Here is a 20,136-nt window from a genome sequence, read left to right as displayed (position 1 = left end):
GAAGGCAACCTCCGCTGACGCTCTGATAACACCAAATCCTGACGTTCTACCAGCTAAACTTTGTTTATCCTCTATGCGACGATCCACGAGCCAGAACACCTCTCTTTAATCAATCTCCATCTTTGGTGGACTCTTGCAAAGGCACAGAGCTGTTGACGCGTTGGGGTACCTCGAACACTTTTACGGTGAGTTTGGCATATTTTTTTAAACCAAAATATTATAATCGAGATTAGTCGACGCTCGAGATGCGAACTGTTTCAAGTGTTGCGAAACGTGGCGGTATACGCGTTAGATGTCGAAGAAGACTCGAACCGTCTATGAGAATTAAACTACTGGGGCTAGTGTAGGAGTATAAATTAGAGTAGTTGGGTAACTGTGATTAGGGACTCGTTCAAGCCCAAGTTGTACGCTGTAAAGTCGTCTTGGTCTGGGATTTAAACGATTCGCGAAAGGACGTTTTCCTGCGTCGTCGTCCAAGTGGCAAAGTTCGAAGGTCAGTAGCGCGGGGATCGACGATTGCATACATACATACGTCAGACGTCACGTCACGTCACCTCGAATCGACGTGCTCCCATTGTCGCGCGTCTATCTGCGCATTCACGAGCAATTACTTGGGGCGGGGTAATCCCGTTAGGCGGCGTGCAGCTTCCTCGGGGGAGGATCAAAGGACCCGCTATTCCGAGCTGCTGCACTCTTTGGCAGTTTCAGTCGCGTACAATGCTACTCGACGAACAGGGGAACCCGTCACGACGGACGCGTAGTTGTACGACTTGGAGAAATTTTGGACGACTTCCAAGCGCGTATCGACAGGAAGGAATTTCGAATCGTCTCGAGTTGGACGTTTTAGCAAGCTTTTGTACGATCTGCGGTTAAAAAGAAATCAGAAAAAAGTCCACGCAACTTGGAAACGTCGAATGAATCGCGTGGAATCTTTATTTTTCAAAACATTCTTTGGTTGTAGACGCGCAAGTATTCGTTGACGAGTAAATTAGAAACTGAATTATTCGTAGAAAAAAATCTGTTTAAACGATTTAATCGTTGGTGGATGATCGGGTCTTACCCGCGATAAGATCTCGATCGAGGAAATCGCCGGGATATCAAAGACCCAGGCTGATACGGTACGCGAAAGCAAGGGAAACGAGCGCGACACGCAACACGCTCTTTAAACTCGTACGGCGAAGCGAGTCGCGTAATCAGCTCTCGCGTCACGGCGCGATCTTTTCCTAGTAAAACCGCGATTAATCATAATTAAGCGATTGTAGCTACTCGCATAATTTTTCCAGCCCTCTAGCCTCGACGTATGGAAAACGTAGCGTATCGCGCGCGAAAACAATTAAAATTCGCGTTCAGGAGAGCCCGCGGGACGCGGGACGCGGAACGGTCCAAGAGAAATTGCAATATCCTTCCGTAAGCTCGTTTCGAACCTCGAGACAAACGTGCTCGGATAAACTGTATAAAGTGCCGTGTATGCTTTATGAAAACGTACGTTTATATTTCGAAATCGTAAAGTCGACTTTCGCGTGACGCGTTTTCGGCCTCCAAGTTTCACGCAATCTCGTGAACAGACACAACGGATACAAATTGTTAAATTGTTACTCGTTGTTCTTAACTGTTTATCAAACGTCAGTGCGTCGGGTTGCGTCGTGTTTGGTTGGAGTTGCAAGTCCGATTAGAAGTAAATTGTCACTCGTCGGACAGTCATCACCTCGAAAGCAATCAGATTTCCGGCGTTAGTTTATAGTTGACTAGCCTTAGAGGCACTGCAGACTGTTAACCGAGCAATCAGGGTTTATCAGTCAGTGAGCAGTCGAGTATCGATCAGTTTCAGAAAGCAATTAGACTCGATCGTACAATTGCAATTATGTATTACATATTCCTAAAATTAACACTGTGAATACACCGAGCTATAATTACGCATGCTCTCTTAACTCTCTCCATTAATTACGATACAATCTAGTAATGTAGCGAACTTTATAAAGTTATTATACAAATATTCTTAAAAATTTTTGGAATCTTGAGGTGCACGAAACGTCCCATGTTGGTCAAGTTCGACGATCGAGCAATAGGATAATTGAATCTAGAGACAACACGGGCCAAAGCGATCGGTCTAATCGGTTCTGAACGAGGTTAAAACAGCGGCACCCGTCGGTCTTATTTACGTCCGACAATAAGTCAATTCATCACTCGGCGATTCGGCCTTAAGTGGTATCACTGACTCATACATACACCCGGCCAGACAGCGGAGCCTATTTCGGGCATAAATCAGTGGGCCGTGCGGTGCGTAATAATGAGCAAGCGAGCGTAGCACGCGACCCTTTAAGCGTAGCCGGTGAAACGAGTGCCTCGTAAGGTAGAAGGGATTAGCGTGCTTTGCTGCCTGTCCCTACTTGATCCTGAGAGCCTCGGTACTCGCGGAATTCTTTGCCTGCATTCAGCCGCGTAAAAACGCGACTTTACGAGCGTTCGAGTGGCTTCTTTGATAACCCACCGCGGGGCGAACCACCGCTTTTTTTCGTCTTTCGTATCGACTATGTCGATTTTCGTTGCCCCAGATCCGGGTCAGCGTTTCAGCCTGAGCGGCAACTTTTCAATCGCCGGATCTCAAAGCACGAGATTGACAGATTTTCCGTTCTTCGAGGTCTCGATAGACAATAAAAATATTCACTTGCTATTAATATTCAAGATCTCTAGGATCATTTGGATTCACGAATTAATTGATTTGCAAGCAACCGACCGGTCGAAAGGTTATTTCGACTCGGCGGACTCGGTAGAGAGTTCCAAGCCGGTCTGGTAAAAATTCGCGACTGGTGTTCGCCAGTCACTTATATTTCAGAACAGACGTTTTTACGCAGGAATTCTTTGCCTGCATTCAGCCGCGTAAAAACGCGACTTGACTAGCGTTCGAGTGGCTTCTTTGATATTGTACCGCCTACGCCGCGCCGGGGCGAAGTAGAGTTTCTTCGTCTTTGATATCGGCGACGATGATTGACGACGTTGCGTCGGGTCCGGGTCGGAACATTCGATCCCTAGAATATTACAACGGAAGATCAGAAATAAATTCGATTCGCCGCGTGCGATATAAGACTTGGATTTGGACGCAAGTAGAAACATCCCTTAATGGTCAGACGGGAGTTGTTTTTGTACGTTGCTCGAATATTGGAACGGTCGGAAGTATAGGAACGATATTGTAACGGTATTCGAGTGTTGTTCGACGAATATTTAAACGAAGCGTTCGGATATTCGACAAGAGGTCCTCAAAGGGCTGTTGCCAGCCGGTGTGGTTGCAATGTCACGAGTCGCGAGTTTTTGGCTGGCGTGCTGGTGGGGCACCGGAATCGTGGCCAGGAAGCACGGAGAACCGACCGGATCCGGCGTAGTTCTGGCACGGTTTTCGTTTCGCAGGCTCTCGCGGCCGTTGGCCACGAAAACCCGGGGGACATGGATCGTGGGCAACAAGTCACCGAGAAACGGCGCGTGACCGTCGCGTTCACCGTGCAGATTTACGACGATAAAAATGGGGCTGCGCGGTGCGGACCGATTCTTCTTTCGCCGGCAAACAATGCCCCCGTTGATAGAATTACGGCCTCCTTCGATTTTCGATGCAACGATTTTCTTAAACAACCCCATTGTTCCCGGCCAGTGAACGCCCGGAGATCGATACTCGCCGGGCAAGAATTACGATTTCGCGACGGCCAACAATTATTAATCGCGTAGCGTTGTTTCGCGAGTAATTGTGTCGGAAAGCTTCTGGGGGACGTTGGAGTCTTTGTCGGAGGGGGCGTTAAAGACACAAGAAACTTTAAGGGAGGGTCAGTGTTGGACAAATGGAATTTTGAATGGTATCCTTCCAGCTATACCGTTAGAGAAAAATCAGTTTTTTTTTTTCTCGAGAAGGGTTGATTGGAAAAGTAGCTGGATTCGCGTGGGGTGGTGCCTTTCCCGCAATATTATTCTTTTGGCCGATACAACGTCGAGTAGAATGGTACCGTTAAAGAAACGTCCGCAACATATTGGAGGGGTCGCGGGACACGTCCAAGTCGCTGTCGCAGCTCGTATTATGTCTTTTCAGTAGTACATACACGGCCACGTGCCTATGCGTGACACGTTCACGCATCGCTGCGTGCGTTTCCACTCCCCCTCGTATCGGCTCGTATTCATCTCTGATTCCTTGTTGGGGTGTGCACGGATTGCGTTTCCACTTTAACCGTGCGTCGTTGAACGTCTATCAATGGTACACGGGCTGCGCGATACTTGATCCGCCTGGGCCCAACGTTTGATAAACTTGTCGGTCAGCGCTTCCTTCTTTAGCTTGGAATATTAACACTCCATCCCGACACCCTTCTACATTTTTCTACGCAAACAGTCGCTCGAACGTCTCTTATTAACTTTGCAAAAGATCCGACGCAGAATCTGAATAATTCGGAGCAATAACTTTCTCGTTACCGAAAGGCACGTTTAAAAACTATTTCTCCCTCGGATCGATATCGTTCACGGTAAGTTTATGGACTACGTTAGATCGCGGTCTTAAATGTAACGTTTGTTTCTTTTCCGTGGGCGACGAGAGAAACGCCGTGTTTTACACGGGAGGATGTTATTTGCGGTGAAATTATAAATTATACCCGCTCGAAGCACGGGGGAGTTTCGTGTCGGTATTAATTGAACTTTTGCTCGATAAGCATTCGCGCTCGTATCGAGGACCTGATTTCGTGCGAAGGGAAATCCTCCGCGCGTTAAGATTCTCGGCCGAGACAAGAATCCTTTTTCCCCGAGACTTTCGTTCGGTGTGTCGCATTCACGCTATGCGATAATTAGGAAACGATTAATACTGCTCCGTGTAACGCGTCGTTACAAACGGGATTTGCTACAGCCGTTTCGTATCTGATGAACAAAAACATATTGCTTCGTGCACGAACCATGTAACGTACGAAAGAAAATAGTTAACAGACCGAGGAACGAAACGGTAAAAGCTGCTTGCTGGACGAATCGCGATAACGGCCCGAGTGTAAGCCGATACGGCCAATTATTGGCTCTCCCTCCCCACCTTATTATTATTATTCGCCGTCTTTGATTCGATTCGAACGACAATTTTATTAACAAAAGCTTGTTTTTATTTTCAGTACTTGGCCACGCGATTCGATCGAAGGATTTAGATGCGAAAGCGATAGAGGCGGAAAGTTTAGGCAGAATAGAAGAGCGAATAGTGTAGTGCTCGTGACTCGGAAATGAACGAAACGTTGGTACGTTTCTGAATCTTCGGTGTACGTATTAATTTAAGAGATAATTGAAAATGATATTGTTTTGGATAGAATTGTTTTACAGGACATGTAGCAAAGCTATTGGCATACGTTAGGCAGATAATCGACAGTTAAAACGTTCCGATTGTAATTCTTTCGAAAAGCGTAAATCACAGCCGGAGGTCTTCGGGTGGCTTGCGATCGTTACCTACGGCGTCGAGGTGTATGATAGTCACGGCATACGTGATCGGACGCATGAGCGAACTGCCAAGGCACGCGCCGTGCCGGAGCACGTAATTATCATAGGGAAGTTAGGGGTCGCCCTCAGACACAGGGGCGCGCAACAGAGGTCGAGGGTCAGGAAGTCACGCGAAGCGGACTCGCGGCGGACGTGAAAAGAGGGTGGAGAAGTTACTTTTATTGTTCTACCAGTTGTCTTAGAGTCGGGCTTTTCCTGGCCAGTGGGCAGAACCCGTTGAAATGGTCGATATCCCGACCCGAACGGCCACCGAGCTTTCGCGGACGGAACTCACCCTAACTCGCGACGAAACTGTACCGTTTTAGCGCTAGATTTATTTAGAAAGTTTATTCGATCGATTATTGTCTTCTTCCTAAAATGAAACGCAATTTCGTACGACTAAAACGGGCATTTTTGTCGACCGAAGGACGACGCCATATTGTTTGAAGAGAATTTCACTCGTTTCTAACAATAATATCGCGAGGCTTACGCAACAAAGTTGAACGATAAATTGGCGACGAGTTGGCACGATTCTGCGAACTCTTTTCGATGAAAGAGCTCGACGGTGCATTTCAGGGATAGAATATTGCACGAGCATGATTTTCGTGATCCGCGTTTCGGCCAGCGAGCACGCGAGCAACATTAATGGCCGCGCTCGAATTACCGGCCGGCAGATATATCTCGAACGTGTTAATTCATAGTCGGGCGAAGCGTCGGTTTGTCATTGTCTTCGTGTTACAGCGGGACCGTAATACAGAGAGGATCGGTCTCTCGTTGTTAATTTGCCCGATGGCATAAATTCGAACCGTTCGTCCGGTGCCCGCGGACCCGAAAATCGCGAAACGGCGCGTCTCGCGGCCACCGACGGATTAATTTGCCTCGAGAACAGCTTGCAATTTCAATTTCACGGCTGCAAACTGCCCCCGGGGGCCAACGCGCGTCGCCACGTAATTTCGCCAACTTCGTGACGCGGACCGGCACCCTTTTGTGTCGTCCCGCAAAGTGTAAACTAAGTCAAAAGAGACACGCCCTGGACCGTGCTAGTTTAGACAGCCTGGAATCGCCAAACGAGACAAAAATAATTTACTAATATTAGTTGAGAAATATTTACTCGCAAGTTTCGTTTGCAGTTGTAGTTTTGAAAACGTTCAGGTGGATCTTGAATTCGTAGTAGAGGGGGGGACAGTATAGAAATCAGAACACTAAGGCGACCGAATTGGCGAACAAGTTTCGAACTTGTTCAACTTGTTCGTAGGACAATTTCCATTCGAAAACACTGATGAGGTAGACGCGCACGTGCGAACTAGAGCATCAATTCCCCCTTTGATAGTTGATCCATGGTGATTGTAATCTAACGAGGCTTCGCAACCGCAAGCCGTTTACACGAAGCTGCCCCGGGGCAGGGCTCTGATCTCTGCGAAATGATTATGTCATTGCGCGTTATCCTCTGCGAGGAGCAGCTATTTTCAGACCTAGCCGTGATATTCGATCAATGTTAGTACAATACTCGGTTAATTGTTACGACAAGATCTCTTTTCCGGAATAAATTTTTTATTTATTCGCTGTGAGAAATTCCGCTGATCCTTTGGGAAGGAGCACGACGTGGCCTTACATTTTCCTTAACGCGACGATTACTGGTACTTTTAGGGTTCACTCGTGTTATCGACTTTCCGGCGACCCAACAGTTAACAGAGGACTGGGTAGAGGTGTTGAAAAGCACTATCCTATACTCGAGGAACCGTCGACTGTAGGCCTTTTGGATAAAAGGGTGGTCCTCGACTAAATTCTCCTGCGTCGGAAAGTCGATAGCATCGACCCTTATCATACTCGTTTAAAGGACCACGAAAAGTGTTCCGCGACGGAAAAAACTTTTAGGAAATCCTGCCTTAAACAATCGTAGATTGCCGTGACCGTTTAACGATTGCAGACCGAGGGGTTGGAGGGATTAATCTTCCATAACTGTGGCTCAACCGTAAAAGTTAACGATGGTTCTCTGTTTCTGCGTAGATCCGACGAGGTGACCCGGTGGTCCGGCTTGGAAATCGGTCCTAGGCTCCGGGGAATCAAAGCGTTAATTCGCCCTTTGCCCGGCGATCCATGGCGACGCGGTTGTAACCTGACCGGGCATCGAGGCCAGGCGCCGTTTATAACAACCTGCCCGCGGGCAGGTCTCTCTGATCTCCGCGAGATGATTGTGCTCTCCGTCCACAGGGTGGGGCCCTGGCTCTTCGGTGTTGCCGCGCGGCCAAGCGTCTCTACACAGCCCCCGGGGCTTGCTCTCTCGACGACAAAGGGGCCGCGGTTCAACGCGCCACAAAGCGCCGGGACGCCCACCCCCGCACAGACGCGCGCACACAAAGCCGTGTTCACCGTTTTGAGCGAGTCGCGGGGGAGGAGAGGGTGTCGCGACGCGTGAACTTGCACCCAACGGCGCCCACTACCACCCTTTCGTCGGGGGGTGTACGTAGCGAATCGACGAACGACGGGAGAAGGAAAATTCCACCGACCAAGTCCGCGGGGCTGCAGAAGAAGCAGTTGGAAATCCTAGCACTGGTGCCCGATAAGAAGCCACCGGGGGATCGATCCGCGAAGACGACCGTTTCTCGACTCGACGATGTTTTTCCTCGCCGCTGCACGTGAGTCCGTTTTCTCGTTTTATCGTTATTTTAACCCTTGTCTTATCGGGTTGCCAGTTTGGGCCTTGGACGGGAATTTATACGGAGTATTAAAAGAAAAGTCGTTCTGTTTTTATGTGCTAGATAGCGAACATAGTTTAATGGCGACGTAGGGACTACTTTAAGCTACTCGGACTGTTCGTAAGATGGAAATTATTCAGGATCCCCGATCCTACATGTTGCGTAAAACAAAACGCAAGAACGAAACATTTAAGAAACTCACCCTGTCCAGGAGCCGGCGACGTGGCGTGGCTCCAGCCTCCCTTGTACGAGCTGCTGGCATCTGAAATAGAAAAGAAAAGCTCGCTGAATGACGATCGATCGGTCAATAGTTGTAACCGCGAGTCGCAGAGTTCTCGATGCCCAAGTCGAGATTTAGCATCGATCGAGCCTGACGGGAGAACCGGGCGGCGCACGTGTTATGCTCGGCGATCCGCGTGCAGAGATTACGCTCTTTTTAGGTCACGTTATTAGAAGACGTATACCGTCTGCAATTGCAAGTTAATCAGTTCTGGGAATCGCCAAGGGGTCGTAAAATATATCTGATCGCCGGTTTTCAAGTAGTCTGTTCGGGGGCCCCCGCGATGGAGGGAAGAAACAATCCTTGGGGAAAATCTTTACGACGCCTTAATGACACCGGGGGCTCTGCGTGACGTGGCTTCGAAATATGATTTAGAGAACGGCAGAGTTACGTCGCGCTACTTAAACCCTTTGCTTTTCCTTGGAAACTAATCTCTCCACGCCCTTCGTGTGCGCGTTCTCGCGGCGTTATTTCAATACCCGAGCTCTGAGATTCCATGGAACCGCGTACTAATTATTATGGAAAGACTATTTAATTGCTGATGGGAATCGTACATTTATTTTCTACATTATAGTAGTTGGTTCGGGGGGTAGTGTCATCTTCTTAAATATCTAGGATTGCTAGGACCTTTAGCATGGAGGATAGTAAATAAAAAAAAAATTAAATATTTTGATGGTTTCTTGAAAAATTCTGAAGAATCGGAAGTATCGTTTCTCGCGTTGCTTGTGAGTAGTTGGTATGGCAATATTCGCGAATATTTTCGTCGCCATAATCTCGGAGCTCGCGTATAGCTTTCAGGAGCATCGCGTTCGCCGAGGTTTACCCGATTCCTGGCGCTGTCTCCGCCGCCGCCGGTGTGTTTGCAGACAGATATATTTTCATTTGGCAGTTATTGGCACGAGGGTGGCTCTGGTGTGTACATACGTACGGCAGTACGTCATGCTGCTGCAGAAACTCTGTCTTTCTGTGCAAACAACGACTCTGGTGTAGGGTACGACCCGACCTATCGTCTTTGCCCTCCATCATTTGATCTAGAGGTCAGAGTCCATTAATGGAGCCTCGAGTTTCACGTTCCCGAAACGTGGACGGGCTAATATCTTGCTCCAAGTTGCAAATTATCGGGCTTCTACTCGGATTCTCTCAAGGAATGCAAGATCAAGGCTTTCGAGGCACAGAAACGGTCAACTTTTCACGTTTTGTTTATTCTTGCAACTCTTAAAAATGTTTCAAGTATTAAGATTTAACAAATTTATTTTGATATTCGATAATATACAGCCCCTCGAAAAATGATATCTAGAGTTGCAGCCACCCCTAATCTTACTCTTAATTTGTTCTAGAATACTACAAGTGCCTCTTTTCTTGCTATCAGATAGCAAGCTTTGACGAGAAACACATCCGACTTGCGCCTAAAAAGATTATTTTTCGTATCGCTCGATAGTTCTAAAGCACTTTAACTACCCATACCCAGAAACTGTTTATCTATTTAATTTAGATGAATAGTTTAAGTTGAGTGAAAGTGGAAAAGGATATCAAATATTTAATGTCGTACTATTAAACGATACTTTAGCTTGGTATAAAACAGTGACGAATCGAATTTGAAAACGTTGACCTAATAGAAATGGTTCAAGATGAAGAAGCACTTGAATAATACAAAGAAAACGATGAAACAAATGCGGTAAGAAGTTTAGAAAAATGATTAAATACTTGTTTTATTCGTGTTATCTTACTTTGTTATCCGCGACAGGAACGGAATATAGTTAAACAGAAGTTTATTTCGGATTTCGAGTCTTTATAGGTTGGAAACCATCCCCGTCAACCCAAACAACCGACGGACCAAACTCCGACGGAAGAACGCAGGATGAAGAATGAAGAGATCAGCGACATAGACGTACCGTTGGTCGCATCTCCACGGTTCTGACCATCAAAAATAGTCGAAAAACGACCATAATCGAGAACGATTGCAGGTATTCTAAGAAGAATGAAAGAAATTCCGCAAGGAGTGCTTTCCGCGTCTACTCCCCAGAGTATGCAACACCGCCTTACGTCGGCGCTAAGCGGCAACCATAAACAGCATCACCTATTGGCCGATGACCGTCTTTTCTCACAGACACGCATCTATCAAGTTGTCCGACAAATTCGTGCTAAAAAGAAATCTTGGTCCAACCATTTGTAACACTTTCGATTAAAAGTAGGCAAACTGGGAAACTACTGTTCGTGAGATAAAAACAGCACGAACTGATCGGACAACCGGAAATACATGGACCCGTTGTTGAAACACAATAACCGGAGCCAGATACACACGGGTACGTCACTGGGGGGTAAAAAGCACGGGCGGTGTCGAGCACTCCCTTGCTACCTCGGACGTCTTTAGAGAGATTCTCCGTTTCTAACGAGGTTAGATCGCTACGTTTGTTCCACCAGAACTGTAACACCAGACCACCGTGAATCAGCCAGCCACGTGGTCGCACACGCATATCGAACACCGAACACGAGGACGTACCCGCGAACAGCATAGAGAGGTTGGTGAACGCCGTGGTGCGTGGGAGTTCCGCGGCGGTAGTCCCGCTACTCTTGAGGTCCAGCATCTCGTGGTCCCGTGCGCCTATACGGGCGTTCGTCCAACGGTTTGGTTGATCACTGTCACACTGTGAACGTCCGGGATCGGTGGGTGCCGCGTGGACGATGGCTGCCTGGTCATATCAGCCCAACGGGAGCCTAGCCTAGTTTAGCCGCGTACGATCGCGCTGGGAACGCGTTCCTCGACGACGATCTCGACACGTTGGATCGCGACCTCGGTTGTACGATACGTGGTTGCCTGCGCGATAAGGCCGCCGATCATCTTGGCGACCCGTTCTGAGTGATACTGGCCGTTCCGACGCGGGGATGCCACCGGGGGGCCGAAACCAGAACCCCCTGCGCCCTGTACCCGCCCCCAAAACGACCGAGAACTCAGAGACCTCGTCGCGGGGGTTGGTTCGATCACGGCGCGCAAAAGGCGGAGCCTCTGCTCGGATCTACACCCCCGTACGTGGGGGCGTAGGTGCACATGCGCACCAGGAAGAACGGGGAAACCGACGCGGCTCGATCAAGACCGACGTTGCGCTTCGCGGGGTTGGAACCCCCGTCGAGGAGGCTCCGAGCGACGCACCAGGTTGCTAGGTGGCTGCCCGCGAACCTACCGGACCTCCTGCACTTACCGACCGGCGTTGTCGACGACGTAGTTTGCCCCGGTAACGACGTGCCACCGGTTCCCTTCCGGAACAAACCCTCTGTGGTAACGGCGCCCGTTTAGAGAGAATGGTCAGGGAATTTTGGCAGTAATGGGCCAAGGTGTTTTCCACTTTATTCTTCGGTCCAAGGGTTCTCCGGGTTTAAGTTCGGGGCTGGGAGATTTTTCGACCAAGAGTTTTTCGGGGTTTGAGAACCTCCATTATACACGAATCTCGGTAGAGGTTTAGGTTCTTGAAATTGTTACAAGGAACTTAATTTCGGATTATATGCAATCCATTTTTCCAACGAATATTCTATGCCAAATGTAGCGTCGTAGGGAGAAATAAAGATAAATTTCAGTAGTTGCTAGTCATATTGGGTCAGACGCTTCGGTCCGGCTCCGCGAGGCCTGCGACTAACAAGGAACCTCCTAATCATCTAATCGACAGTTTCCGACTTTTGCGAAACTTGCCACACAAATAGAGCATTGACGGATATTGTACGCGTACTTTTATTATGAACTGATGTCTATGTTAAAGGGATGAAAACAGTGTAAAAGTGTATATAGTTAAGCGTATACATCCTTACATTATTTTCTTATTCTTGTCTTTTAAATAACGACAAAGAAATTTCATATATCCGATATAATAATGGTTTCGTTAATGTTGTTCCAGTTGCAGAAATTCGGTGGTAAATCTTTATAATAATTGTATTCCACGCGTTATCGTTCGATTCGAACACATAGTTGTTATCAAATGCTAAAGAAATTAACGTGTACTGTTATTTTGGTTAATTAAATTGTATCGACAATAAGGTATTCGTTAGTAAAGCGAATAATGTCTACATTGAGAACAGAAAGGAAAAATAATTGACATTTCCAATGCGATACCGATATTGGAAAGAGGAGGATGATATTCAACCGACGTGATATTACGTTTTAATTTGCCACATTGGCCACCGATCAACGAACTACAGATTTCTCTTGTCAATGAATATCATTTAATGGGCCGGTATTTTCACTGCCAAATTATAATAATTACACGCACGTGCAGCTACTGCGCTCGCGTTTCGGAGAATTACGCGATGACCCTGTTATTAACGCGATTTGCATTTCGTTGCAATTACTCCGTTGTCTCTGGCCACCGGTATAATGTCCGCCCGTTATTTCCATAAAATCTGCTTTATTCCGCGAAAACATGAGGCTGTCTTAATTAACTGATTATTTACCGCAATTATAATCCTGACAAAGAAAGTTTACGATGCGTTCGTAACGCGAACGAAACAGGTTGCACTCGGCGTTTTATATCCGTAATGGACGCAACTTTGTTTCGCGTTCGCCAACCATTCTGTCGATAATCATGAAATTTTACGCAATTATCGCGATTATATAAATTTCACCATTATAGATTTTTACACGTTTCTTTTTCCCTTTTATTTTTAATACTCGATTTCGAGTCGGACCTGTCTAATAATTTATCGAAATGTTTTATTCCAGAGCATGGCCTACTGAATATTCTCCAGTCCAACGAGGAACCATGATGGACGATGAAGTTGAAAGTGACCACTGTATATGTTCGGCCACATCGATAGCTCTCGTTTGCCGTTTATGTCCGTGATTCACGCTACCAGGATATCCCGTACAATCGGAGCTGGGTAAGAATATCAGTCGCGACCGTGCTTGTTACGTCAATCTAACTGGCTCGATTCATCGCTGGTTCTTCTATAACGTTATCCTCATTCACAGCACGATCTCTTTATACGCGAGACGAACGAATTCGTAGATAAAATTAGATAATACTCGTATTACGAATGCGGTTAAAAATTTTAAGTACAGGTATTTAATTAGAAACATTGTTTCTGTGAACGGGTGGGGTTGGTCGCAACATTCCTGTTACAAATAGTAGCAGTAGTTTAGATTTCCAGAAAGCCAGTATACTTGTACATTCTTTAATAATACCCGCGTTAAATGCCTTTAATCTTCCATCGGATCTTTTTTAGAACTTCGTGCTGGGTGTATACATATAGGGCTCCCCAAGCTGACGCAATCGACGAACGTCGAAGGCTGAAAGTGGCTAGTACACCCACATCGACGGCACCCATTAAAGGGTTTATAACCGTGATTCACGCTATCAGGACACCCTTGGTAGAATCGTGATAAATATTTTCTAGGCGAAGGGACCGAGGCGAGAAGTTGCCTTCGAACACGGGAAACTTCGGGGCAACTTTCGTATCTGTAACATTTATCATGTCATCGTTTTCGATCTAACTTTTACGGTCCACGCTCAATGTTACGATAACCGCGATCTTTTCGTGCAAACTTCTCGGGCGGACATCCAAAATTTCTAATCTTCCGAGATTCTTTTCTTAATCTTTGTTGCTGCAGATAGCGTTTCTAATCCTCTTCGTTTCCACTGATATCCGTTGTCTCGTAGCGCTTAGATATGCCTTTAGTTCTATATTTCTGCGATGTCTAACTTCATTCTGCTACAGCGAATCCAAATCTCTGTACTCGTCAATGTTTCATGCACAGTTGTTCCTGAATGTGGGAGTTTACTGATTTCTAAGATTCCCAAATGGGATTTTCATTACAAGCTTGAGACTCGAAATTTTGTGAAATCAATCTTCGTCAATGACCCTAATTGCTACTTCCATTACTACTCACATTCTAAAGCACTTTTACAGATAAAAATCTACAGCCTCGATGACCCGAAATCCATTATTCTTCGAGACCTCAATCCCACGAGAATAATGGAACGATATTTTCTTAATATTCTACATCGTTAAACGAACTTGTACGACCAGAATCGGAACTTTGAGAATCTTAGAAAATACTACTTTGCTCGGACACAGCCCAGCCACAGTATTACTTAAATACAATACAACGTTCCAAATAAGTGAAACTAACAATTGTACAAACCGACACTGGATACGGATAAGAAAATCGAGTCGTCGCATATAGCGAACGTGTTAAGTGATCTTTTTTTTCGGAGGGGGGGGGGGGGATGAAAAGAGTGGAGAGACATCTGGTCGCTTTAGTTAAAAACCATAGAGCTCTGCGTCGTTATTCGACCGTTTCGACAACAAAAAAAAACTCCAAAGCCATAAATCCAGCCCAATTTAGTAGCCTCCCTTCCCCACAGCGAGGCCACGTATCGACGGACGTTGAAGGCTGAAAAGTGGCCAGCGTACCCGCACGGTTAGCCCCCATTAACCGTTTATATCCGTGATTCACGCTAGCCGGCGGGACGCAGACTAGGTAGGACCCAACGATGTTGTGCCCGATCGTTGGTCCCGGCTCCACGTGCACGCACACACGTTCGCCGCCATATTTGATAGGTGACCTCGGGCATCCTTTGCAATAGAAACCCCCGATCGTAAGGCACGCGCTCGACACGCGACCACGTACGTCCGCCGGCGCATTTAACGCGCGATCGCTCTCGAGTGTCCGCGTGTAGGATCGAGGGGGGTTAAAGTGCGCCCAGAGGGGGGTGTCTCTCCTCGACGAGCACCCCTGAGCCACCCTCCGATCATTTTACTCTCACACGCGTCGTCGTACCTTCGTCGCGGTCCACGGAGCCGGACGTCGACGCGGATGCGCGAATCTTCGCTCGGGAGTCGATTTTAGGGCTGGCGGGCTGCTGGATTTATTGCTGCGGATAGTTGCAGGGGTTTGTTCCGAGAGAAACCGAGCGGAACCCTGAATCTTCCCTTGGATCGTGAAATTTAGCATTTTGCCAAAAAATGCAACTTTTCGATGTCCGTCGAATCTTTCGACTTTTAATTCTCGGATTAGAACGACGATGTTGCCCACGTTTATTTATCTTGAAAGCTTCGGTTTAATTTCGGAAAATAGATTACACGTATTAGCTTTTAAAGTCGCGGTAATGCCTTCTTAGTAAGATTCTAGATTAACGTAAAGGCAAGGGAAAGAGTGGGAAAGAGTGAGCCAGCAAACGATGGCGTGCATGGCCTCTATTGACCACCCTATACAGTGCTATTACAGGGCATTTGAATAATGAATATATTAGCACGTTTCAGGCTGTCGCCTGATTTTGATACAAATCCTTGGGAGGCAAAGTTATGGCGGATACACAGTGAGTCACTTATGACAAACTAACCGGACAGGCTTCGCATAAGCGGTGGTAGGAATCGTTAAATCGATCGAGGACTCTGCTCCGATCGTTAATTAAATAAAATAAATACAAATAAAACGACGATAATCCTCTATAGGTAAAAATTCTGATTGGAAAACGTTCATTGAAAAACAATTATTTTAGATTTTGACAAAGTATTCGTGAAAGGTACCCCCGGTGCACAGTAACGAGCCCAGTTTCGTCGAGTCGACGATCCATAGTAGCGTCTTTCGTTGTTCGTGGTCTGATTCCTGGCGGGCCGATTGCCTCAATCAGGACACTAGGGAGGAGAGTGGTCCAACGTCACCGAGTGCCATCGTGGGGCGCAATCACCGGGGTCACTTCGCGGAACCCCTTTGGCGACTGGAGAAGGAAGGGGTTGGCGCGGGGTGAAAACCGCGTGCCGCGATTCCCTCGGTGCATTATCTTGAGATACCGAAGCGTTACCGCGCTGGGCACTTCTCGGCCCTGGTCTGCCGGTATCGGCTGCTGGGGCGACGAGTATCATTGTATAGCATGAAACATGACAGGCCCGGACCATTGTACGGTAGACGCGGTGGCTACGAGGCAGGGAACGGAACGACGAGGGAGCCAGTTACCCCAGCCCCGTTTCCGTCCGCCGCTACCGACTGCACCCTTCTCGTGGGCGTCGTTCTTCTGGGCCCGTAACACGATAAGAAGCGTGTCAGTTTGTTACGTTTCGCGGCTGACTGACGGGGAGGGCTGCTTAAGTGCGCGATGATAGATACCCGCTCCGTGCCAGATAATTCTTTGCATTCAATTTGTACAATATGCCGAATCCGATGTCCCGGACAATCGAATAAGGCTCGTTTCCCCAGATAAGGGGCCGCGGAAATGGGTTTCGTTTCGGGGCTACCTGTTCTTTCCGATCTTTCTGCGCGGCGAAAGGCTCGCGTTTACGACCACCGAAAATGGGGACGATCGCAAATCGTTCGCGTACGCGCCGCACGATGCCCGGGGGTGGACGAGTACTCGTAGACCATTTGTATCAGAACCGAGACCAAATGAAACGTCCGTGTCTCTGTTACCACGTCGACACAGTTTGATAGGAGTAATAGCGATTACTTTTTTACGAGGAACGTGTAGATTTTTGGGAATAATCTCACGATAAGCAATCGTTCGTTTCACGCGTTATTATGGAGATCTGTAGTGGGATGGTAGAAGATATTCGAATAGGGGGTGTTCTATTATCAAGTAAAATAGTTTGAAAGTTGTCTACGAGCAGTCAGAATTAAAATGTACATCGTTATTTTCTATTGGATGCATCCGTTGAGATTTTCGTGGACGGTTTGTCGAAAACGAAATGTCAACGCGCGCGTTAGAATTTATGAAACCTTTTATCGAGTATCTTTGCATAGCATTTTAAAGTCCGAAGCATCCGCAAGCGGGCTTCTGTGGCATGTTTACTGGACCTGCAACCGGCATTGGCACAAAGCCGAACGTTTACGTTTATCGAAACCCCTGTTTCGATTGAATCCCATGCAATTCGAACGGGATAATGACGGCACCAACACACCCTTCTTACTTTGAATTAGAGCTGCAACGCGCGCGTTTCCATTCTCGTTCGAAAATGCAATCGAATTTATTTCTAAATTGTAACCGTTACTTGTATAACCGTCATGAAATAGAAATATATTAACGTGAAAAAAGAGATGGACTAGCCGATAACAAAAATAATTCGGTCAAGTTAAGTGGTCCGTCCTGTGCAATATTCAGCGGAAGAAGGGTTGTTCCGAAGCACGTGCGCCAAAGATAGTCAGGATTCTGCGATCGAGACGCGAGGAGGAAGTTTGTTAAGAATCGGAATGGGCGGGGGGTGAGAGTTGCAGGCCATTAATTACGTCACGGAAGAACGCAGACGTTGGCTCAAACAAAGGGCGTTCGGCTTCCATCTAGCCCCAAAGTTAGCAATGCGAACGCGTCGTTCGTGCACGCTTCATATATCCAGCCTAATTATGTCGGATTTGCATATCTCCAGTCGCGCTGGACCGAACAACTTGGAGCTTTTGTTCCTGCCAACAGGACATCCGTCCCCATCCGCTTGGTTGTTGCCCTCGGAAGCGGCCGCTAAGAGATTATTCCCGATAGCGCGCGGCCAACGCAACGGGCGGACGAAAAACAGTGCAACGAACGAGGTTCTCTTACTTTGCGTCCCGTTAAATGGGAGGGCAAAACGAAAATAAGAAACAGCGTCGCGGTGGCGTTCAATGAAGCGCGGATAAGTGAATAACGGGGACGGGAAACGCGAATGGTTTCGCGCGTGCATTGTTTTCGGATCTGAATAAGGTTGTTCGTTTTAAACCGTTGGATCTAAATGAGAAAACTGGAACAATTCGAGTTTTTTGCCCGTCCGCTGTTATTTCGAACAGAGACGAAGGCTCCGAGAAATTATAAATAGGCATCCGTGGTTGAGACTCGTCGCGAGTCCGTGCCAAAATGGCCCGTACCGTGTTATAAATTGTAAACACGTTATTTTGTTGTCCGTACCTTGGTAACGCTTGTAGAAATTTAAACAGTGAAATACTCGAGGTCGTCGAAGCGACTGTAAAATATTCCCCGGTGATTAAAGAAAAGAACGCCCGTAGAAAATGATTTCGAAACGGCGAGATTGGCATTCCGGACCATGTTTTAGCGATTTCCGGGACGTTCCCGATCGTCGCGGACCGCCAAACGGACCGCCAAACGGACCGCGAAATCGCGTCGCGAAGGGTTTGGTCGCCGCCCCGAAAAATAATCGTCGCGCGTGTGTCGAGGAGTCGAAACGACCAGCGCGACACCGCGGAGAGGAGCTTTCGCGCACCGACGCGTCGCATCAGAGCCAGGCCAGAGAGACCGGAAGTGGAAGAGGCGCGCGGAGGATCACGGGGAAAGACGAAGACCGGGTGAAACGCGGAGAGAAACGACGAGAGGGAGACAGAGCTAGAAACGAAGAGAGAAACGACAGCATCAGAGAGGGATGGGAGGGGGTGGGTGGGTGAAAAGACGATAGGAGAGCGGAGAACCGAGAGAGCAGAGGCATCCGCGCGCTCATTTCCGTTTCAGAGCCGTCGAGGGGGATGAAAAGGGGGCGCTAACTCGCGAGATATTAATTCCGTGTTAGCGCTAGGAGGGTTGCAGGGGCGAAAACTACGTGCCGAGGGGGTGGCCAGCCCTCCAGCATCTCTCATCCTCCTCTGCCAACCTCGCAGCCACCACCAACACCCCGTCCTCCTACCCCCGTTCCCTTCCCTCCTCCGTCAACGTCCCCACAACCCCCAGCTGCCCCCTTCGTCGCATCAACCTCCAGCCTGCCACCCCTGCGATTCCGGCGCAACCCCCACGGGGGTAGAGGAGACTCGGCTTGCTGGCGGGAGGCGTTACAAATCAGAGATTAGCCATAGTTAACTCGACTTGCGCAGTCAAACAGTTAATCAATAAACGATTATTTACATCGTGTGCCCGCGGCCGGCGGGCCTGCCAGGCCGGGTGCACGCGTTCGTTTCGACCATATTTTCCTACTGCGAGGAATAACGAATGCGTGCCTGATAACGGGACCACCCCCTGCTGATAAATACCAGAAATTCCGAGGATGTTGATTCGATCTAACAATTTTTGCCTCACGGATTCGATCGATCACGAAGATCGGTGGACTCTTGCGAGGATATAATTTTCTTAGCAAAGATCGTGATTAATTCGATAATCATTGATCGTGAAATGGTATTAAAAAGTCTTGAAACATTAATTTATACAAGACCGTAAACGGAGGGGTTTTTATAGCGTAAAGGGTGAGATGCAGCTTATAGACTGCTACTAAATCCAACCCCGATTATACCATTGTGATTCAAATTGGACGAAAGCAGGATGTACGTTTTACATTGTGAATACCGAGAATTATTTTCGAATTAGGCATCACAATTGAACATATCAATTTCGATAAGAAAGAATTTTCTGACGTGCGCTCGGAAAGGGAAACCACCTTGCCAAGCGTGTACGACCGATTGGTTATTTTCTTCGAAGCGCAACGTGGAGTTTACCCTTGATCGTCCAAGTAGCGTTCGATGATGAAACAAAATGATAATTGCAGCTTCGGGTCGTTTAATCCACGACGGTCATTCTTATTATAGGAAGTAATTTTCTAATAAACTCGGTCGAACCCCGTTATTCATCGCGCGATGAAAATAATAGCGGAACCCTTTGCCAGTCACCGGGTGGCGGGTGACTATGTAGAAATTACTACTATCGATCCCTCTACACATTGCTGCATATGCCGATCAGCGTTTCGTATCTGCTCCATAATCTAAATGACATATTCGCAGATTTTACATTCAATCTCCATTTGGAGGTA

The 20,136-nt window shown here is 47.5% G+C and overlaps 1 protein-coding gene across 2 annotated transcripts in view; it reads right to left on the bottom strand.

Moving 5' to 3' along the window:
• The window catches only part of Ets65a (DNA-binding protein D-ETS-3), a 47,179-nt gene that overhangs the window by 9,219 nt on the left and 17,824 nt on the right, over positions 1–20,136 (bottom strand). For both annotated transcript variants that reach the window (XM_076766609.1, XM_076766608.1), the window contains exon 3: positions 8,371–8,430. In XM_076766609.1, coding sequence (XP_076622724.1) covers positions 8,371–8,430 — 60 coding nt within the window. The remainder of the gene's footprint in view (positions 1–8,370; positions 8,431–20,136) is intronic.

This window comes from Colletes latitarsis, chromosome 6, assembly GCF_051014445.1.
Source record: "Colletes latitarsis isolate SP2378_abdomen chromosome 6, iyColLati1, whole genome shotgun sequence".
Lineage (NCBI taxonomy): Eukaryota > Metazoa > Arthropoda > Insecta > Hymenoptera > Colletidae > Colletes > Colletes latitarsis.
This window is presented reverse-complemented; position numbering and strand designations above follow the sequence as displayed.